The following is a 24126-nucleotide window of genomic DNA, read 5'->3' on the forward strand; positions in this document are numbered from 1 at the left end:
CAGCAAGGAGGTTATGTTTGGACCTATGTCTGTTGGATTGTTCATTTGTTAGCAGGATTACGCAAAAACTATGAAACTTGTTTCTACTAAACTTGTGGGAGGGATGAGGCCTGTGATGGATAAATGAACATATTTCCACTTTCTTTAACTATATGTTTATGTATGACAAAAATATCACGTACGTAATCAAACCACTTGCTTTTTTCTTCTATATTTTTACGATATGAACTAGACAATCAAATGTGCGATCGTTCGACATTGGCAGAGGAAAGTTCAGCACTTGGATCAGCTTCTCCTGTGTATTGCAGTTTAAGATATACATTCTATCACAGGGCGGGAACAAACAGGAACAAATGTTTCCATTTGCCGTTACGTGGTTGAAAGAATAGCATGCAGATTTAAAACCACATCTGTTTGCGACCTCCTACACATTACCGAGGAAACCCCGTGGTTCTTACCATGACAATACTGACATCTACATCCACCATTAGTGGCCTTGTGGTCAATGCAAACACGCACAGACACATGCAGACACCTACGCTTCAGACAACCACCAGCATGACTGTCAGCACGTAACAGGGACTTCAAGACCACAGTGACCCATGTTTTTTAAACTGCCTTACAGTGCTGAGGAAATTCCATTTTAGGAAGTGATTGCACAACCAACTTTCCCAAATGATTATGTTCTTTTTAGGAGCTGATATAACGACAAAACAAATCAATGGTCCTGAAATTGTTCTCTACTGTCACCTACAGATTTTTAGATTCAGGCATGGACTTTCAATTCACCAAATATTGCTCAATGCAAGTTAAATTCAACTCAAGCAACGTTTGGAAGTTAATTCTTTACCTTAGAAATAGTACTTTGACAAAAAAAAACTTAAATCAAGAGTAATGTAATAAATTCACTTAGAAATCAAAAAAGATGTATAACAAATTATTGTATTTTAACTTTTAAAAACAATGCAATGCATCATGGTCAACAGAAGTCACTTACAGTACCTGGCCAGCAAAGCTGCATTATTCAAAGTAGCTGGGAATGGCACATAAACAAATATCTGATTAAGGCATCTCTGCAACCACTGAGGGCCAAGCCACATTGGAGTAGTGTAACCGAAGCACCCAGCTCCAGGTAAGTGTTTGGTTTCTTATGACCTGCTGCCGAGCAGTTGTACATTATCATTAACCAGTAATTTCCCTCTGATACTTTGTCTGTTCAAACGTATTTGGCTATGTTGTTTTCACTGAAATTCGTCAAATAAAAATGATGTGTATGAAAATACGAAGATGCCTATAGCCTATTCTTAACCCCAGGCTGAACAAAGCAAAAAATTCCCCTCCGACTACAGCACCCACACCCACGGCCCTGCTTTCTGTAAAGAAATCACGAACATTTGAGAACGTACAACTAAAAAACATTTAGAATGTGTCTTAAAGATAGATAGATAGATAGATAGATAGATAGATAGATAGATAGATAGATAGATAGATAGACAGACAGATAGATTGATAGATTGATAGATTGATAGATTGATAGATCTGTTATCAACAAATAATTCGATTATGTGGGGGACTATTTTCAGCTACAGATTTAGCTGAAACACTGATGTGTTTTTGTACAATGATGAACACAGGGAACATATGAGTAAGCTGTCGGCATTTGGCTACAGAGACAATGTTTATTAGCACAAGTGATGCACACCCACAAGTCTTTTCAATTGAGCAGTACTAAGATAATATGCAACGTTCAAACAAAGGGTCCCTGTGAACACTGGTATTCTGTGTCGTCACAGTGAATCATGAAGGACGTTACTGTAACCCTCTGGGCACATCTCAGAAGCATAGTTATCCTTGAAATGGGAAAGTGAAATACGAAAAGAGGGCGTCTAGAGAGCCTGCTTATCTGTTCTAGTCATGGTGTGCTTTTCCGCTCACCAGGAAGTCTTGGAGAGTCCCTGATTTTCTCACTCACATCCTGGGTGCCAGCAGCAGTGCACTTTGCAACTGTAATTCTATCAAGGCCGACCGAGTTTCTCTCCGGCCGAATTGCCAGCTGCACCATGAGAAAGAAAGGGAAACAGGGAGAAAGGGAGGGAGAGAGGTCACCGGTCTCAAGGTCTTCCAGCCACAGGGAAATAACACATTTCGGACTGCAGGGTTGCAGCAGGGAGGAGTAACAATGATATACCATCCTGCGGTTTCGTTTGCAGTCCAGTCCGCACGCACACACCCACGCTCACCACCAGTTCCTCCGAATCTCCACCCAGGTTAGATTCCCTGACACAACTGCGCAGCTGTGTGATGTCAAGTGGGTCACTTGACATCACACAGCCGCTTATATGGAAATCGATTCAGATTTCCAGGTAATACACCCATGTCTGTTTCAGTCCAACAAAAGCTCCTCTGCAAATGACTAATGTTGCATCAGTGTTGCTTTTGTGTCCATTTCCCAGTCAGGGTTAGTGAGTCGGAGGTTGTATTCCCTGAAAGCAACATAATTCAAGATTAGCCAGCAGGGTAATCCAGAGTGGACTGATTTAGACACTAGGACACTAGGAATATTTAGGAATCCTCTTCAACGGATTATTGGAATTTATTAAAGGGCCCGAGAAGGAGCTCTATAACTCATTGGCTAAAGCTGCACTGTATGTCCCCAGACTCCCTGTCAGGTTAAGGTCAAGGCATTTGAGTCTGATAACCATGTATCATTTTCCACTTTAGAGGCAGCAGTTTGACCTACAGCGGACGAGACAAAGACAATCGCTTGGAGAGCAGTGAAGTGAAGAGAGGAGGAACATATTTTTGGCCTTGTTTAAGTTGGACATGTCTGAAAAGGCTTTAGGCTTTTAGCCAATGCTACCAAGGATGATATATAATAAACGAATCATATCAAATCATCAGCACGTAATGTGTTAATTGGTTTAAATCAGTTTCGATGTCAGGGGAAATCTGAAGACAAATCCCTCATATTAGCACCTGTAGCAGTTTACTGCTATGTCTCCCAACACTTTTCCTCCGTCCTGCCGGGAAGTAATAATAACGCTGTCACTAGCTGATACCAAGGACGGACAGACCTGTAAAGAATAATTAAAGTAGTATCAAAACAGATAAGGTATTACTCATATTCTGATTGGAATGATAAAGAGCAGAGACAGTTTTTAATAAAGCAGGTAACGACTTCAAACACTGGTTATCACATTGATGTGACATTAAGCGATTAAATTTGCCAAATTCGCAGAAATTGAATATAAAATAATCCTAGTGATGTTTTCCCTAGTGTGTAATCATCACAAGTACGAATTGTTGTTTTCTCTCCCATCGAATGGGCCCTTTATATTTAAATACTTTATATTTACATCAAGGGCGGGTCCTCTCTACGGAGGTAGCCATTTTTTTTTTTTCACCTTTTGGGTTTTTATGAAAACTGAAGACTACCACCAGTTCTCTCTCATGTTTGGAAGGGGAGGATGAGGGGAGGGGTATTCAGCTGCAACATGCAACCTCACCACTAGATGTCACTAATTTCTACAAACTGAACCTTTAAGCATAAATACCAAATGTTTACATTAATTCTTAACGTTAGGATACGTGTGCAGCATTCCAGTGCGAAACAAAAGGTTATTAAATATTAAAGGTTTGTATTACATATTTTTAAATATTCAGGTGAGAGGGGTGGCATGACAGAGTATCAGAGGTATGATGGGTGTGGTGTCAAAAGACCCTAACCCTTTTATAGTGTCTTTTGTTGCTGTGTGTACACTGAAAGTTTGTTGTCCCAGAGTTGACTGAGGCCTTAAATAATTGTCTTTGTGGAACCAACAACTCCAGGAAGCTATTACATCACTCGACAACTCTGTGTGTCCTGCCCAATCCCTGTGAGTCATCCATGACTATGTCATCCTCAAACGGAAGCACTCATCTAGAGTTTTCATTTCATCTGATCTGCTTCATATCACATTGCAGATCTGCAAATACTAAAGAAGCAGTATGCTGTGAGAGTGGAAGACAACGGGATTATCTTAATCTGAACCTGTAATGTTTCACAGTGCACTTGAGGGAGCAAGCTGATGTTGACACAGTCGCTCTCTCTCCTTCTCCTCTCGCTCATACGCGCATGCACGTAAACACACACACAGCTGCTGAAGTGGACTTTGGACTGACATGGTTTGGGGAAAGCAGGGAGTTTCCTTCCTGGGTGAAGCAGTTTACGTGTCATTCAGTGGGCTGCTCCTGTGGTCAGGATTTAGAGAATGAAAACATCACCTTCACTGCAGACACACACACCCACTCAAGACTTTGACCAGAGTCAGCTCTCCCTTTGTCTCCTACTGTGTTTTGGCTTTCTTTGCACACAGGTCACAGCAAGTGTGAAAATGAATGAACTACTTTAAGGTTACGGTGGCACTGAAATGAGCTGACTAATAATCAAAAAAATCCCAATAAAAGCTGCCCTCAGTGGAGGAGGAAGAAAGTAATCAGGTCATTTACTTCAATAAAGCACCAGTGGTTTGCATCGTTGTCTCGCAACAAAAAGATTACTGGTTCAAAGCCCAAGCTGCTTTCACTGAACGCTGGAGATCCTCTGCAGCTGTCTCTGAGTGACAGCCTCCAGACTGTCTACGGACTTTCTCCGGCAAGTCCCCTTCTATAAAGTCCACAGAAAGTCCAGGAGAGCTGATGTGAGAACACAGCAGGAGATCCTCTGCAGGATTCATGACCAGCTAGAGGGGTACGTTGATAACATTTTTATGACAGATGCAAAAAAAGCAGTGCCTCAAACATAGAAGACACAGACGTAGTTGTCACGTGTAAACAAGTAAACAAAAACATGCGATCTCCGCAGCGGAATTAATACGTTAGTTCCTGCCTCTGTTCCACCCCTCACCTGAACACTCCAGAGATTTCTGTGTTGTTGTGAACGCGTCTGAGCGGAGAATCTACTGCTGCATTGTAAATGAGTAAAAGGAAACCTCTGGAGAAAGTCCGGACCCAATTCTCCACGTACTCCGGCTTCCTCCCACAGTCTCTAAATTGCTGGTAGGTGTGAATGTGAGTGTGAATGGTGTTCTGTCTCTGTACGTGAGCCTTGTGATACACTAGCAACCTGTTCAGGGTGTACCCCGCCTTTCAGCCAATGTCACCTGGGATTGGCAGTATATATAATGGATGGATGAACAATGTTTTTCAATTTAAAAGCATTCAAACTCCCATTCTTGTAAAAGCATTATCCGCTTATGGACCTGTATTAAAACCACAAATTCGGCAATACAATGTCTACTGTGACTGATATCATTGTAATCTATATAATGTATTTTACATTGTTAAATTTGTTTATCCTGATGCATCATTGTGCAAGCACCATTTCACTGTTGTAGCCAGTGGTCAGAAAAATCTAATGCTGTAATAAATTTATTTTGAAACAAGCAGAAATTGATTTCTGAATTATTTTTTCCTCCTCTTCATACTCACATTTGATTTTAAACTGCTGATGATATGCTGTTACTGTAATATTCCTGTCGTGGACAAAAGCAGGCTCTTACTGTGAGACAGTGCCCTCTTGTGGCGCTACCTTGTAAACAGTGAATTCAGTGAACCTTAGAAGAATAACCTGGGTCATACATTTTTGTCTTGTTTCTGCATTGTCTCACGTTTCTCAAAGAAAAAGAGACCAAGAAGGACGTGGCCTGGCTGCTGAGAGAGAGAGAGAGAGAGAGAGAGAGAGAGAGAGAGAGAGAGAGAGAGAGAGAGAGAGATCCAATTTCACTGTGAGTGAAGAAAAAAAACAGGCCACTGAAGGTGCACTGGGACTCACACTCACTCTTTGAATGTACTTGCATTTGTGCATTGTTGTGTTAGTTTGTGTGTGTGTGTGTGTGTGTGTGTGTGTGTGTGAGTGTGCATGTGGTGCATATTTTGCGGTCCCTGCTGTGAAGTCTTTAATAGTTAATAAGAGCCTTGTTTACTTGGCTGGGCAGATGCCCACACAGCAGATGCTGGTCAAATGCTGAGAGATACAGGAAAAACAGGATATAGATTTCAAGGGTTTGTGTGTACGATTTAGGTGAAAGGGATCTATTGGCAGAAATTGTATCTAAAATAATCCTATTGATGTCTTCACTAGTGTGTGATCATCCAAATCGTACGTATTGTTGTTTTCTATACCCTAGAATGGGCCGTTTATATTTAAATACATAATATTTCCATCGGGAGCAGGTCCTCTCTGTCGTCCAAACTCACTCACTGGGGGCAAGCTGGCGCTGACTCAAGTCCGGGAACAGAATTTGATGTTCCCCTTCAAGAACGCCATAGCTGGTAAGATTTCGATAGCTATGCTACTTTCGATAGCATTTAAAGATATAACATGAAACAATTCTTCATTGAAATGTCAAATGATTTGCACCTGAGTCATGTCAGGTAGATTTTCATCGGCAGTGACGGTGAAGACAACAACTCCCATGATCCCACGCTGCTTCACGACGTCATCAAAGTAGGTCTTTTGTTATTGTTTTGATCGAGAGACCCCCAGCGGCCGAAGTTACATATTGTACATTTAAAGGTCCAGTGTGAAATAATTAGTAGGATTTATTGGCAGAAATGGAATATCATACTCAAAAGTATGTTTTCGTTAGTGTATAATTACCTTAAAATGGGCCTTTTATGTCTACAGATGGTGCAGGTCCCCCTCCTCAAAGTCTTCCATGTTGCACCTACATGTTTCTACAGTAACCAAGAAGGGACAAACCGAACACTGGCTCTATAGTATTTTGAAGGGAATCAAATGAGGAATCTGATGCAGTGTGCAACTTTACCGCTCGATGTCGCCAAATTCTACACACTGGACCTTTAAAGCATATTGTCGAAATATACAGTCTAGTGTATTTGTACATATATATACCCATGTATTGTACTGAAACAGTAAGTGCCATCGGAAGATGAGAATTCTCACAAAGTGCAGCTGCATCATTAAAGCACCACCTTTGACTGATGAACACACATTTGTCTGCTAACAAGCACCTTTGGCCTCAATTGGTGGGACTATGCAATGATGAAAGACACTGCATCGATTTCTGCTATAATGACCACATCCATGCCTCTGTGTGTTGTCAGCCGCTCCTCTTTGTGTGTACACAGGGAGGAGATAGGTTATTATCCAAGATTCCCATTGTCCGTGGGCCAATTCACAGACACACCATGTTCTCTACAACTGTAGCTCTAGAGTTTTACGTCGCTGAGCCACAATAAATCTTCTCATCTACCTTCTTTCAAGAATGTTTCCAAAACGTCAAAGTATTCCTTTAATGAGTTGGCTTCAAAAGCACAAGCAGATAGACAGAGAGCCATGCTAGCAGTGTCCCCTTGCTTTATTTCGAGCTAACGGCTCTGTAGTCAACACACAGACCTAATCTTTTTCTATGAAAGTGATTATGTTTAGCTTATATCTATCTACTGATTCCAGTTGTTTTGTCTGTATGTGGAATGCAGATCTTGAGAACCATTCATCTTATTGTCTTCACACTTGGCATGTGTATTAAGGGTCCAAGGAAGTGCAGTATTATATTTGGTGCGATTTTGACACATAGATTCAACATTAATAAACTTTGAATAAAGAGGTGACCAGCGCTGTGATGCAGCAGCGGCTGGGACTCATTGATGGAAGTGACGTTGTTGATCTGACAATAGCACGTTCACAGCAATGACAAAGGCAACTGATCCTGCAGTGTGGGGTTCTGCGTACTGAGGTGTTCTTTGCCGAACTTTGAATAAATAAGTGAACAGCTCTTTGTGCAGCAGCAGTCGTGCAGTTTCATGGTTCTGCAGATTGAGTCCAGCAGTCGGTCTTAACTTGGTCTATTACTGCAGGTCAGTTTTACAGTTGAAGAAGGAAAGCTGCAACCAGAATATACACACGCCACGCAAAGCCCAGTCCTATACTAATTCCTAAAATGTAGAACTATTTAATTTACCCAATAACTCTGGAAGCCTCGCTAAGCTTTCCTCTATCATTTCATTTCCTGTAGTTTCTGATGTCCTATCTAACATTTTCTTCAGCTCCAACGTTCCAGTTTTATTTTGCTTAATATCCTTCCTTGAACTCTCTCTTTGCTGCTGTTTCAGTTCTGGTCATGCTTCACTCTCTTCCTGCTTTGTGCTGCTCTGCCAAGTCTCTGGTCAGCAACAGGAAATAAGCAGGAGGACTTTGAACGTTTTTGGCACAAACAGAAATCCCATTCGTTTACCCATGTAGTAAGAGAGAATTCTGAGAGGCATGAAGAGGCTGGCTCCTTCTCTTCCACTTTTTCTGCCTCACATAGTTTTTTGGGGAGAGACTGGGAGGGACGCCACGCCATGTGTGGTGTGTTTTAGTGTGTGTGTGTGTGTGTGTGTGTGTGTGTGTGTGTGTGTGTGTGTGTGTGTGTGTGTGTGTGTGGGTGGGGGAATGCCCTTGAACTCAGGACACAAACGTCACACACACACACACACACACACACACACACACACACACACACAAACACACACACACACACACACACACACACACACACACACACACACACACACACTAAATGAATGAAGAAAGAAATAGATGTTCGACTTCTCCAGATTTTAGGCTCCCACACACACACTCTGTAATAGATACACACACAGGCACCGATTTGTCCTTTTACAGAGGGTGGCATCTTTCCTGAAAAGCGAGTAGGTCACTTGTGCTGAACTTTCTCACAGCGACAGCATTAATTAAGCGAGCCAGCCGTGTGACCTTTGACCTTACACTGTCTCATTGTGCTCTCAGCACGTTCTCCCTCCTGTCGGGGGCTTACAGAGGGACTTGTACAGCTGTTAGTCAAGAGCTGAGGGGAGAGCTGGAGTGTGTGCCACGACTGTGTATGGTTTGAAGAAGAGAGTGAAAAAGAGTAAACTACAGAGGGATGGAGAAAGAAGCGCCTGTTTGCTGTGAGCCCCAGAGAGTGAATTGATGTTCGAATTGGTTGTCTTTGTAAGAGCACTCATTGATTGATTGCATAATCTCCCTTCTTCATCTCCTCCTCCTCTTCCTCCTCTTTCAGCCCTTTACTCCTCTCTCCTTCATACCTCCACTCTGCTCACGTCCTCTGCTGTCCTTCCACTCCTCCACTCTTCATCGCTTTTCTACTTCCCCTTATCTTCCTGTTCTTGTCGACCCAACCCTCCTCTATACACACACTGACACACACACTGACACCACAATCCTCTCAGGTTCCTTCAGTTTCACTAAGTCATCAGTAGAAGGTGAAATACAAACTCGTACTCTCAGTGACAAAGAAAGCAAATAATCACAGAATCGTCCACACATCACAGTTACAGTGTGTGTGTGTGTGTGTGTGTGTGTGTGTGTGTGTGTGTGTGTGTTTGATACTGATGATAAAGATGTGTGTGTTACTCGTTCCTCTCACATGACTGACTGAATGTGTGAATGAATGTCAGCCTTTGAGATGAGATTATTTTATCAAATTGCGAAAAATACATTTGTATGCTCAAACACTGATAATTTACTTATGAAACATATGAAAGTTACTGTGACATTAAAAATCATTTTAATTGAGAAAAACAACATAATATAAGGGAAATGTAATTAAAATGTAAAATTGCTCATAAGACAGAGTCTGTAGGACAGCAATTTTCTAACTATTGAGCTTATTCTGAATAAGACATTATTTTGATACTGATGTTCACCTGGGTTGCAAAATTCCATTCATATTCCTGTGCACCTGTTACCAGCGTAGTCTGATTATGACTCACATCAGTCAGAAAAATATAGTGGAGTGTATTTCCCTCACATGTAGTATGGTGCACTATACTGTGGTGTAGGAGTACAAAGAGGGTTTAATTTCTGTCCCTCTGCTGTACACCAGGGAAATTGGTGTAATCTACTGACAAACTGAAAGATATGATGATCCAGTATCAGGAAACATGAAGTCAGAGCCCCTCAGTTCCTCCTCATCCAATATCAGTGTATATCAGTACTTCCTCAACCCCATAAACTGTATAGCAGCACAGTCTAACCTGACGCTGTCACTTCCACACTGAAGCATGTTACATACAAAGGTAATCTCCGAGTGACCTGGGCGAAGACAGATTGACGTTTTCCCAGCGCGTTTTACACTCATTATGTGCCTGCAGCCACATATCCCCTAATGATTCACAGCCTCACTGAGAGTGGATGGTCCTCCACTGAGGAGCTTATAATGGGCCTCTGGGGACACCGTAGTTCCAGGCCCATCCAGCTAACTATTCCCTTTATCCACTTAACTGGATAAAAGTTGATATATCTTATCCATCAACACTCTGCTACTGTCTTATCTATCTTTCAATCAATCAATAAATTAATCAATAAATCTATCTACCTACAAATCTATCTATCTATTTATCCAACCGTTCTTCTTTCTTTCTTTCTTTCAAGAAGACAGTTAACACTGTAGAGCAGTGGTCACCAACCTTTTCGAGCCCAAGAGCACTTTTTAATTCCAAACGTAAGCCGAGAGCTACCACCCTGATATCTTCCAAAAAAACCACTTAGGAGGGTCATATTTATTATTTTTTGCAATTTCTGTTAAAGGCTGAATGTACAAGAAATAAATATACACAAAGAGAGGCAGTTGTGCAACTTTTTCTATTCAATGACAATATTCAAATTAATATCAATTCATATTTACAATGCAAAATATGTAGCTTCTCAGTTCCACATCATGTTCTGCAGAGGAGTCCTGACATCTAGTCTCGTACATAGCTCGCCATCGTTGCTGCTCCCGCTAGCTTGTCTCAGCATAGAGTGAGATGGCGGTTTGACTTTTTTTTTAAATTTCAAATTTCATTTTTTCATTTTTTTTTCTTTTTTTAATTTAGAGCATGCCTTGCGGGCGACTGGCGGGGTCCCTGCGGGCGACCAGGTGCCCACGGGCACCGTGTTGGCTACCTCTGCTGTAGAGTGTATAGTTCTTCTATTATTCCCCTCTTATTTCTATTAATAGCCACATCTGAAAGACAGACAGAGCGCCACCATGCTGCTGAGCCATCTGCACATTAATGAACACAACAGACTTCAACACAACAGCATTTTTTACAAGTGTGCAGGAAGACAACAGAAACTGAAAAAACTCAACCATTCTTTGTGACCATTGCAAAAGCCATGCAAACCACTCTATTGGTTTGCATGGCTTTGGGGGAAAAAATGCATCTGAACCTACAAGTTCCAGCTTCCAGTCGTTTTGTGCTCTAAAGGCAGCTCTGCATGTTCTCTTGTTATTATCTTCGCCGAGGAGGTTATGTTTTCACCCCTGTCATTTTTTTTGTCTGTTTGATGTAAGCAAGACTACACAAAAACAACTGAACTTAGTGGAAGGATGCATTATGGTTCAGGGAAGAACCTATTAAATGTTTGTGCGGTTTTGGATCAGGGTGCGGTTCCAGGATTTTCTTTTTCTTACTTTCTTCAACATCCCAAGATGTTTCGGCATTTTCCCCATTTTCCTAGGGAATAATTCATGGATCTTGATGAAAAAACTCTGGCACATTTAGAGAACTGATATCTATGAGCGTGTGTGATTTGGTGCAGCTTGATTATATTTATATTTATACTTCATTGTATCATCAACAACAACTGTGCTTTCAACTGAACTATTTTACTTGGTTATACCATCACTGTATTATATTCTATTTCAATTTTATTATTTTACAAATTTATTATCACATTTTTATACATACTTTTTATTTCTTTTACGTCTTTAAATATTTCTTACCCATTTTATTCTTTAATTTAATTTAATCTCCTATATTTTCCCTGAAATTTGCTATAAACTGTGCTTTCATATTTTATATTGTTTCCTTTTTTGTCTCTGTTGCTTTTAATGTCCCTGTACAGCAACTTGAATTTATTTCTGTGTATGAAAGGTGTTTTATAAATAAAAGTGCCTTACCCTAAATAAGCGAGCCTTCATTTACCAGCCCAAATCCGTCAGTCTGACCATTTTCTTTTCAATAGAGAGAGACGGTACCATGCTGACAGGCCTAATGCACACTTTTATTTTAGATTTAGATTTAGATTTAATTAAATAAATAAATACAATTTACTGTAGAAAGTGATTATGTTTTTGACTAGTAAAACTCTGGTCTGAAGTCAGTGGTGCAGTACTAACATCTGTGTCATTCTGAAACTAGAAAAGACTCTAATCTAATCTACTCTTAAAGATGAGGCAAAAAAGTTCACTGCTAATCTCAAAAGTAGCAGCTGAGGAAACGTCTTTCCAGACTCAAGAAGTGATCTTTGAATTTCAATGTTTGTGGCGTTGATATAGCCATTTTCAGCAGCAAACTAGAGTGACACAAGGTGCTACTATTTCTTACAGCTTTGCAAGTAAAAGTTCTGGGCTTTTCATTTTCATTAATTTACATGTATTCAAATCAGAGAAATCTGCCTACTTTGTCTTGTTGTCTGTGGTCAAGTGGCAGCATGCAGGTAGACTTCCTATGTCACTCCACAGAAAACAACAAAAATAAAGAGCAATGAACAGAGACGGTAGATTTCATCAATACATAGAAAACTTTTCTAATGTGCTCATTTCAATTTACCACACATTGTACATAGTATGTGTAACAATGCCAATTATATTACAACAGAGTCCATTATTTATATACACAAAATCTGTGTAAAATAGAATAGAATAGAATCCTTTTATATCCATTGCACAGTGTACAAAGAAATTCAGCAGTAATCCTCAAGGTGCATAATATAAATAAAAAACAGCATAAAAAGGTAAAAAGGTGCAATAAAAAAAGTGTATATATGAGGTAGAAGAAATTTTAATATAAAAACAGTACAGCAGATAATTTAACAAATAAATTTGTATGTGTACATGTATTGCAATTTAGTACACGTACAGAAGGTGCATTGCAGTGGATGTAAACATCTGTAAACATTGTGAATACTTCAGGTCCCAAACAGTCAGTGTGTCAGTTATTAAGCAGAGCTCAGTTCTCTTATGGCTGTGGGGTAGAAGCTGTTTTTCAGTCTGTTTGTCCGTGATTTGAGTGACCTGCAGTGTCTGCCAGAGGGCAGCAGGTCAGAGTAGAGCTGCTGCTGTGCCTTCTTGACTGCTGCAGTGGTGTTGTCCGTCCAGGAGAGGTCCTCAGCAATGAGGGTGCCCAGGAACCTGAAGATGGGGACCCTTTCCACGCAGTCCCCGTCGATGTAAAGGGGATTGGGGTCTGTTCGGTCTCTGCGGCAGTTGTTTTCAGAGCACCATGTAGCATGTCTTTGGACTTCATCTCTGTAGGCTGTTTCGTCTCCTCCTGTGATGAGTCCAACCACAGTCATGTCGTCCGCGAACTTGATGCTGGTGTTGTTTGGGTGGGTAAGGGCAGGGGTGGGGTGTAGAGGGAGTAGAGGAGGGGACTCAGCATGCAGCTCTGGGGGGCACCGGTGCTAAGGATGAGGGTGGAGGAGAGGTGTGGGCCTATTTTCACAGTCTGAGGCCTTGGGTTCACTGCTCTGAGCACATACCTTACATCATGCTCCTGCAGAGTGAGGGTGAGGCGGTTTGAGGCTGATGGGGAGGTTGAATTAGTCTCTGTTGCTTTCATCAGGGAGAAAAGCAACAGTTAAGTTCCTCTGCCAGGCGTCGCTATCAACCGTTGGGATGCTGCTCCTGTAGTTGGTGATGTGCTGGATCCCCTGCCAAACGTGCTGTGGGTTGTTGGTGTTGAAGTGGTCTTCAATCTTGTTCTTATAGTCTGCTTTTGCCACACCTTAGCAGTGCTCTACAGGGATCTTTTGCCGGATCTGAAATGTGTCCAGGTGTTTGAGAAGAGGTTTAACTTCCTTTGTCATCCAGGGTTTCTAGTTGGTGTACACCCGGATGACTTTGTTGACAGTGACATTATCAACACTGTTCTTGATGTATCCGAGTACAGATAAGGTGTAGTGCTCCAAGTCTTGGTTCTCAAAATGTCCCAATTGGTCCTTTCAAAACAATCCATCAGCTGATAGGATGCTCCTTCAGGCCAGGTCTGAACAGTCTTTGTGGTCGTGGTGTTGATCTAAAACCTTTCTTAATGTTTGAGTAAACTTTGTCTAGTGTGTCAAAGGTGTGCCCCCTGGCTATGATGTGGGCTGCATCTGGATGTTCGCTCTGTTGTTAGTTAATAGCACTAAGCATGTAATCTAGTGCTAGCGTAAGCATCAGGCGGGATATAAACAGCCATGACTGTAACAGCACTAAACTCACCTGGCCTGTTATTATCAGAATGCAGCAGTCACGCAAGAGTTTATGTGAGGCTATCTGTAAGTTCATGCTGGGCATTTGTGTGGCTGTTTTTTCAGCCTAGCAAGTATGCCAGTCACAACATTCTCCGCTGAACCTTCAAGGAGTGTCAGTTTCAGGTGTGCTGAGAATGTTGGTGCGCATACCTCACCAACAAGTATGAAGGAAGAGGTAATAGCTTTAAGTCCTAAACAATGTAAGATCTATGGCATTGGTAAACAACAGCTGTTAGCACATATAATGTTTCTTAAATGGCCGATAATAGACTGTACTGAGGAATGTTTTGTGTTTGACTGCTGGCGTGACTCCATGTTAATCACATCATGGGAGTCCAGGGTCTGTCAAGGATTAAAAAATAAAAGGTGCGCTCTGGTGACTCAGCAAGAATTAGGAAATGAAAAAAAAAGGAGGAGATTTTAAAAGAACCTGTTTAACTGTTTAAATCATAAACTACACGCCGGGTCCATTTTTTTTGTTCACATATTATCTTTGTGAGTTTTGCAGCCGGTGCCACAGGTGTCACACTCCGGGGGGAAACAGTGGACTGCGGGTCCAGCTCCAGCGGCGCACTTTTAAGCAGGTTCGAAGCACCTGCGACGTATCATGTCCTCTTAGTTCCCCCATTTGTAACTTCCTTGTTCCGCTTAAGATACGCCGAGGCGGATGTGATTGTTCCATGCGCACTGAGCCACACAACAAATTGTGATCTTCAAGTATTGCTCGTCCAGCAGTGCAAAGCCAGCGCCACAGGTTAGTCTTGTCGGGACAGGAGCTGAGGATTTCGGACTCCTCCGTTTCCCTGGTTGAAAAGTCACAACCGAATCAGAATCAGCAGAATTGGACACATCCAGCCCCGTGGAAAGGTGAGTGTTAGTCGCCTCGCCTGTGATCATTCTCTGTCACGGTTATTTAAGAGTTGCTTTTACATGATAAATAGATAATAATTAATTTACTGTTGTGAATGCCACTTCATTATATCATGGTCAAAGCCTGAAGCTAAAGCGAACATGTCCTAAGCAGAAATATTATGGATATGGTTATTGTTATAATTTTTAACAACATATTATGAGGAAAATATATGAATATTATTTACTGAAACATGAGTTTTCCTGAACTCTCATGTATCAGCCAGGAATATCATATTTAATGTTCCTCCAGCCACCCAAACTCAAAGAATTAATTAATTTTTCCTGATGTTTATTTATATATATCTTTTATTTAGAAATGATTTTATATGTTTACAAACCTGATAATCATTCTGGTTGCATAACACCAAAGTGGATCCATACAAGCACTTCACACATTGCACCACTTTTAATTAGAGGAACGTTTTGAAATTGTAAAGAAATTGGGCAGAAATTATGTTCATTTGCTTTCAAACAAACACGTAGTTTATTTGGCTTTTAATGTTGCATGCAGTTAACAGTACCTTTGACAATTAGATTAGAATCTTAACTGGTGTGATGACTTGTGTTATGTGTAATATTAATAATTGTCATGATGTCAACAATATAACTAAGAAATGTGTTCTTCTTTTCTTGCAGTTTCAAAATGGCTCCCATTTCCACTTCTTCTTTTTTGCGGGCCTTGCATAAAGTGACCATCGTGCTGGCTGGAATCATAGTCCTGTTTTTAATGTACTATAAGTCTTTTCCATCTCCAAGATGCCCCCCTCCCCCAAAGGGGCTGACAAGGCATACCAACACGTCACTGCCAAGCAGCCTCGCAGCGATGGAGAAGACTAACAAACCTGTTGTGCTGCTTTGGTTTTGGCCTGAGCACAAACAATTTGATTTTCAACTCTGCAAGGATTTAAACATCAACAGCTGCCACCTGACGGATGATAGATCCTTATACTCCCAAGCTAATGCAGTTGTGATATTTCACAAAGCTATCAAAGATGACCTGTCCAACCTTCCCACCACGCCAAGGCCCAAATTCCAAAGGTGGATCTGGTTTAACATGGACCCACCCACCAGCACACGCAAGATACCAGGCATCGAATCCTTTTTTAATTTAACCTTGAACTACAGGCGGGATGCAGACATCCCTGCTCGCTGGCAACTGACCGTCAAGAAGCAAATAGATAAGGAATTTGAGCTGCCTAAAAAAGATCTATTGGTTTGTTGGATTGTGAATGCAACTAACCTTAACACAGGCACAGAGGCTAGATACAGCTACTACCGTGAGCTTGCAAAACACGTAAAGGTGAACATCTTTGACAGCTCCTCTGCCAAGAACTTGAAGGGAGAAAAATATTTCATAACTATTAGTAAATGCAAATTCTTCCTTTCCTTCGAGGATTCAGTTCACCCAGATTACATCACAGAAACATTCAATGGTGCTCTTTCAGCAGGCACTGTACCAATTGCTTTGGGCCCACCCAGAAGCAACTATGAGAATTTTTTCCCAAGTACTTCCTTCATACACATAAACGACTTTTCTGGTGCCTTTGCACTGGCTGAGTATCTCCTCAAAGTGGATGAGGATAATGAGGCTTATATGAAATACTTTCAATGGCGCCGATTCTATAATGTCAGACGCCATTTTAATGAGGAGAATCAAGAGTTTGCACACGCTGTCTGTCAGGCATGTCATCACATAGTCTTAACCAATGAGTTCAGAGTTGTACGTGATCTCTACAAGTGGTACTTAATTTGATTCTCTCATTTTCATAGTTAACATGTACACAGTCTCACTATATTCTTGAGAATGTAATTATCAAAGTTGTTGTTTTGTTGTTGTGTTAATTTGAGGATACCATAAAATATCACGTATATCATCTAAAGCTGCTTTTACACATGCACTGAACTCGGGAGACCCTCTGGAGTTTCTCTGGAGGAGGTGAATGCAAATGTCCAAGTGAGAGCCTCGAGATGTGGGGGGGTCAATGTACAAGAACATGTGATCTCCGCAGCAGAATGAATACGTTACATCTTGCCCCTGCCTGCTGCACCACCCCTGCCGAGGATTTGTTGCTGTTGTGAACGCCTCTAAGCAGAGAATCTCCTGCTGCGTCGTGCATGTGTGAAAGGAAAAGTGCGGAGAAAGTCCGTACCCAATACTACGGTGATCCTCCGCGGGACATAAAATGGCTTAAGATACAGTCTGGCAGTTTTCAGTTGTCCATCAGGGAATGCATTTCTGGCTCTGTAATGTATTGACTCTTGTATATTTTTGCAATGTATCTACTTCATTAACAAACTCTGTGTTTTGTGTGTTATTTCTGGAGTGGTTAATGAGTCTTTAATGAAGCTATTTGTGCCACAGTGTGTCGTCTTTACTACTGAGGAGTACATTATTTTAGAATTACTTGAAGCTTAATTTCCCCAAAAAACATTTGGTCATATTTGCTTACACCATATTCTTGATGGTGGTAGATGAGGCTGAAAATGTGGCTCCTCTGGCTCCACCCACATTTCATAATGCAATTTAATAGAATCTAATTCTCCTGATTCTAAACCACTAACCCCCATCCCAGGTGCATGCTTTCACGTGTTAACTTGAGCTGCTTACAGACATGCCCTGTACTCTGGCTAATCTCCTTAAATTCGAGAGAGGGGCTTCGGACTTTATGCAGAATTTCTTCTGTCAGCCCCCAAGTGAGAATAAAGAGAAAGTTCGAATGAGCCAATGTCAGAACACGGCGAGTGATCCTCGGCAGGATTTTCGGCGTGCATTCGTGCGGGTTGATGACGTTTCTAACACGGGACAGATGCAAAAAATATATACATAAATGGTTAAAAAGGCAGTGTCATACATGCAGAAGATGATTTTAATCTATGCTGGTGTCAATGTGCTATAAACAAAAACACCTCTACTGCTGCACCACCCCTCACCTGAACGAGATTTCTGTGCTGTTGTGAACGCGTCTGAGCGGACAATCTCCCGCTGCGTTGCTCAAACTATTTTAACATTGATAGCTGTTTACTGACTGATGACATATCCTTGTACCGCAGTCATTTCCTTCCATGTAGATGTAGAACGGAACTAAACAATATACCTCGGGAGCCACGCCTATGGTGACCGCATGTCCAAAGACAACATTTATCATGTAGTTAATTATCTTTGTGGCTGGCACAAATTCCAGCTACAGCTCTAGCTACCATACACACTAAGGTATCAGTTCCTCAGCTTCTTGGCTACCTCTCAGGAGTTTTTCATAAATCTGCCAGTATCTGTTTGTCTATGTCACGCAAAAGCATTGTTTTGATAGGAGCTAGCACAATATATTTACTAAATAAAGTTTAAAAAGTAGCACCAGCATGCATGATTAACTTGTGAGCAGCAGTGTGAAAGATGGACCACAACAAACAAAAGTCTGTGTAGAGGGGGGACAATAGGACCCAGACCCAATTCGGCAAATCAAGGTGAGAGCACCTCAGCAGTTAAGAGGCTGATGGAGCAAAGGTGTGTCAGCATTGATTTCTGCTCCTGTGAAATTAGAAATGTGTGATTGTTGGGGTAAATGCACCCTGAGGTATTGGGTTTTTAATGTAAATATTGAATGTGTTGGATTTTTACTATAGTGATTTAATTACAAAGTATAGGTAAATTGTTTGTAGACAATAGGGTCCTATTGTCTAAAGCAGGGGTCTTCAACGTTTTTCAGGCCAAGGACCCCCAAACTGATGGAGAGATGGAGCAGGGACCCCCTACTATATATATTGTATAAAATTGTGTTTTATATTAAACTGGGCCTAGTGCCATGTATAAACATAGCTACCCTGTTATTGTGCATTCAATACTAAGCTATTCAAATAATACACAGGTTCATATATTCATGTTTTTATTTTAAACATTTGCAAGGTACAGGGTGGCTGTGCCACTGCCATTTATAAACATACATCTTGCATACAAAACTGAGCTATTAAAATAGTTCACAGATTCATGTTAATGTGTATTTAAAGACATTTAAATTTGTGGGGAAAACATTTGTTGAAAAAAAAAATGTAATTAAAAAAAATTTAATAATTGTCTAATCAACCCAAAATTTCGCGACCCCCCTGCAGTACCTAGGGGTCACGGACCCCCTGTTGAAGACCTCTGGTCTAAAGGGTCATAACAGACCAGGAGTAGTGGCAGCGGCGCGGGATGAAAATGTTGGCACTTTGATAGAGAAATCCATTATCAACAGAAGGTAAACGGTTGACAAATTTGAATATGGTAGGTCATTTAATATAACTGGTTTTACTTGTTGGTTTAGTGGGCAGGGACTTTTGGATCTAGGTGTCCGTTCAAGTGACAGAAGCCTGCCAGTAGCACATCCAGCACTAACACAGGAAAGGTAAGAACATGTTTTTTATCAGTTGGGAAAATCCTAATTCTTCTAAAGAATAAGAGGATTGACTTTTCCTAAATTATTAAGTATTTGTTTTCATAAGTCTCTTGTATTGAATTCTGTTATATATAAACTACAGTTACTGTTCTGTAATCGTAATCTGTTATATTTCTAATTTCTTATTTAATTAAATTAGGGGATCGTAGTAATGTGTATTTATTTAGGATAATAAACTCCTCGGTGTGTTTGCAGCTCTGTTTTAAAGCAAGAATGGACACATGGAAATACATCTATTGTTCTTACTACGTGTCACTATTTTACATGTGTACAAGGGATGTTTCCTACTGAGAAGTCATTGCGAGTACTCCATTGGTTGTTTAAGAGAGAGGGTGGGAGGTTGAGTCACTGGCCACATTATGAGACATTGCTATGGAGTAAAGTTTGTCGGTTTCACGTTCAAATGTTTATTGCAACAGTAGAACAGGTTAGTGTTTGGCATCTAGGCTCCGACTTAGTCACTCCCCCCGATATGATTACATAGATATGATGGAAGTGATGAGCCAATAAATGTGACCCCCAAAACCGCACAAATTCGGAGCCTGACGTTATGGATCAGTATCTTCTATTAGTGCGCCATTCACCACCATGGTGTGGCCATTCTCCGTAAGCGCATTGGCCTGCAGGAGAATATACTACCTCGTTAGACTGCTATGTGTGTGCCATTCACCACCATTGTGTGGCCAATATTGGCTTATGTGTGGAATATACTACCTAGTGAAGCTGCTGACTGTAGGGAAATATACCTAGTGAACTTGGATTTCCTGCGAGCACATGGCAACAAATAAACCGAAAACAAAATTGAACACTTTAAACCCAGCAAACCACCTGATATGCAACAATATCATTAGGCTGCAAAGCATATACAAATTAAAGCATCTGGGGTGCAGCAAACCATCTGATAAGCAACAATAGCGATAGGCAGCAAAGCACATACATATTATTCAATCAAATTCAATGAGTCTAATCCAGTGGTCACCAACCTTTTCGAGCCCAAGAGCACTTTTTAATTCCAAACGTAAGCCGAGAGCTACCACCCAGATATCTTCCAAAAAAACCACTTAGGAGGGTCATATTTATTATTTTTTGCAATTTCTGTTAAAGGCTGAATGTACAAGAAATAAATATACACAAAGAAGGGCAGTTGTGCAACTTTTTCTATTCAATGACAATATTCAAATTAATATCAATTCATATTTACAATGCAAAATATGTAGCTTCTCAGTTCCACATCATGTTCTGCAGAGGAGCTGCTACACAATGTTTTTAAATATAGGCTTTGATTTGAAAATGGCCACAAATATGAGTATTGCCTTGTATGAAAGAAGTCCCTTGTACTCAAATAAATACCAGTACTACACAGTATGAAGCCGTGCATCTTTCCGCTCCTGCAAATATTTCACAATAAAAAAAACTTTTTAAACAAGGGAATGGATATCATTAACAAACTCTGGAGTGCTTTTATTTTGAAAAGGCTTACAGAAAGTGTTGCAACCATTTGTTTGTGAAATAAATTCATCAGATAAACATTCAAAAACAGTTGAAAGATCATTTTCTCTGTTTATTCTGCTGTGAACCAAAATGTTTATCTGTCTATGACACAAATGTATTTACAACACTTTCCGAACACGTTTCAAAGTAAAAGCACTCCAGCGTTTCACTTTCTGAATCCACTCATTTGTTCCAACGGGGCTTTGATTGTTATCGACAGACCGAAAGATCGCATCTTCATACCGTAGAGTCCTGACATCTAGTCTCGTACATAATCCGACTTGTATTGAAGGAAATGCTGGAGATAAACCAGCAGCTCAGACACCAGTAGCGGACACACAGCGCGTGTGAAAAACAGACAACCGACACACAGCTGATCTGCGGCGCGACGACAGCCAGTGAGTCCAGAGAGTTCGGGGATCGACAGTGAAGACTGGCAGATCGACCGGTAGATCGCGATCGACGGGTTGGTGACCACTGCTCCACATTGTGCCGCTTTGCCGTCGCAACAGTTGCCCCGCAAATGAGACACGCACATTTGTCTTTCACTGTCGTAAAAAAGAACTCTTCATCCCAATCATTATGAAAATAGTATGTTTTCTTTCGCTTTTCTGCCATGTTTTCTTTAGTTTGGGGGGTAAAAAACACATCTAGCTCGCCATCGTTGCTGCTCCCGCTAGCTTGTCTCAGCATAGAGTGAGATGGCGGTTTTTATTTTTTTTCTTAATTTTTAATTTATTTTTATTTTTATTTTTTTAATTTAGAGCATGCCTTGCAGGCGACTCGCGGGGTCCCTACGGGCGACCAGGTGCCCACGGGCACCGTGTTGGCTACCTCTGGTCTAATCTATTCCTGAAATTTTTTCTAACTATAATTGGCTGGCAATATATGCTTTTTAATTCAGCCCCACGCACGCTGCTTAAATGTGAAGCTTGAAAATCTGAAGCTTATCAGGCCTGTTGTTCCTAGATACAGGTGCAAAGCTGACTGTATTGGCAAATGGTCCATTGAAGTACTACAAGTCATGATGTTGTTATCAAAGAGGTGACAATAGTTTATTTTTTCTTCCACAGATGATAGGATCTTCCAGTAAAACTCAGTGCCTGGCAAACTTAGCTATTGTTGGCCTTATCTGCTGCGTTATTTCTTTATTTGTATATTTTGAGCCTCAATCCTCTTTGTTTCCATTTACATCTACATTGGGTAATGGAAAAGTTAATGAAGAGCCACCAGCTGAAAAGCCCATCGTCCTGCTGTGGTTCTGGCCTCTTGGTGTGAGGTTTGATTTCCAAATCTGCTCAAGCTACTTCAACATTGATAGCTGCATTCTGACTGATGACAGATCATTGTATAGCCAAGCAGAGGGAGTCATCTTCTACCATAAAGAAATAAACTGGTATTTGGAAAACATGCCCCAGTTTTTAAAAAGCATTATGAAAAGAAGGACATAAAGCTGAATAATAAAATGTATATTATTCACAGAAATGTCATTAATTAATATTAATGTGTAAAAGTCATATTTATTTTTATAAAGAATCCCATCTTAAATAAAGAAACTATAATATTAATTTTAAACATTCTATTGAAGGTGTATCATGTTTTTTTCTGTCAATCAACCACAAGCAACGATAACAATAACTGATTATTAATTTGGTAATTTGCCATTCTATTGGGGCTACTCAGGGAACAAACAGTCCTTGCAGGTGAGAGACCCATCATCATCAATCAGCCCATTGTCTTCTCCGATGGCTGCAGAGCACAGGACAGACACTCTTCTGTGCTTTGTGGATCATCTCTGTCCAAGAGAGCTAAATGGAGCGACGCCTGCGAGCTAGTTCAGGCAGACAACTCGAGCTGCGCTGCTCCAATCATGTGACATACATCATGTGACATACCTCACACTCCACAACCATCTATAATACACACCCACCTTATCGGGTGGTCTATTTAAGCAGAGAGAAATATCCCATCATCCCCTTTGATCGCACTGCTGCTGCAGTATTGCTACCAGTTGCTTCAGCCCCTCCACCACCCCAGCATCCACCTGTAGGCTCCAACGGGGTGTTACAAGTATTTGCTCATCACTCCCATCATTCCTGTGTAATCATATGTTGGAGTGATTAGGTCGGAGTCTAGACGCCAAACACCTAAACCTTTTCTACTCCATTATCTCCTGTCTGACCATATGCTACATCACTTTAGTCTTATTTATCTTTAACTTCAGGAAGTCCCTAAATGTATATTTCACCCATTTAGAGAACTTGGATGGCTTTCCAAGATTACCCAAAGCCTGGTGTCCCACATTATCTATCATATTTGATAAAGTGGGACAACTAGAAAATGTTTGAAAAAGACCAGAACTCAAACACAATTTCAACAACTCAATGCATATTGTGTTGCTTGAATACATCACAAACATAATTTGATAACAATTAGGAACATTGTCTTATTCATGACGGACCTATATCCTTAACATTAATCTTGTCAGAATCCCATGTCAATCATGTTCTGATTGACATTGCACCCCCCCCCCCTTTACTGTGACATTAACCCCATGAAGTCAAGTGATTTCAGTCACATGTTATCAATGCTAACATACAATAAAAGTCCTGTTGACTAGATCTTTTTAGAACTGGAAATAAACAGACTAAAGCTTAGGTGTCCCATATTACCCAATGTCCCAGATCACCCAAATTCACCCCTACCTGGGAGCATGTTGACCAAGAACATTTTGGAGGTTGATGAAAACAATTAGATTTTTTTTGCAGAAATGTGATACTACTTTAAACCATGTCGATGTAGAATGGTCACCTACTACTATCACTATTATGACCAGATAAAAAAAAATAGTGCTTGTAAAGTAGGCCTGGAGATGCATGAAATCATACTAAGGTGGAGTAACAACGTAAATGTACTTTGCTAAATCCCACCACTGTCTTTTACTTTAGATTTAAGACTTTAGACTTCATTGACACCTGGGGGGAATTTGTTTTTTTACGGTCA

The 24126-nt window shown here is 40.8% G+C and overlaps 1 protein-coding gene across 2 annotated transcripts; it reads left to right on the plus strand.

Annotated features, from left to right (window-relative positions):
- Window positions 1-14925: 14925 nt before the first annotated feature.
- Window positions 14926-17715, plus strand: LOC117770493 (alpha-(1,3)-fucosyltransferase 9-like). 2 transcript variants are annotated; one of them, XR_004615400.1, is made up of 3 exons: window positions 14926-15157; window positions 15839-17082; window positions 17410-17713. XR_004615400.1 is itself a non-coding variant. In XM_034600010.1 (2 exons), exon 2 carries the CDS (start codon window positions 15846-15848, stop codon window positions 16953-16955), a length of 1110 nt encoding a protein of 369 aa, XP_034455901.1. In that variant the 5' UTR covers window positions 14926-15157; window positions 15839-15845; the 3' UTR covers window positions 16956-17715. The 2 variants fall into 2 exon arrangements, 1 of the variants encoding a protein (XP_034455901.1); XM_034600010.1 differs by having other exon boundaries at window positions 15839-17715.
- Window positions 17716-24126: the final 6411 nt, after the last annotated feature.

Source organism: Hippoglossus hippoglossus, chromosome 11 (genome assembly GCF_009819705.1).
Source record: "Hippoglossus hippoglossus isolate fHipHip1 chromosome 11, fHipHip1.pri, whole genome shotgun sequence".
Classification (NCBI taxonomy): domain Eukaryota; kingdom Metazoa; phylum Chordata; class Actinopteri; order Pleuronectiformes; family Pleuronectidae; genus Hippoglossus; species Hippoglossus hippoglossus.

Bases quoted from the DNA above. Each gene is read 5' to 3' on its own strand.
- LOC117770493 (XM_034600010.1), top strand. From the start codon at position 15,846: ATGGCTCCCATTTCCACTTCTTCTTTTTTGCGGGCCTTGCATAAAGTG.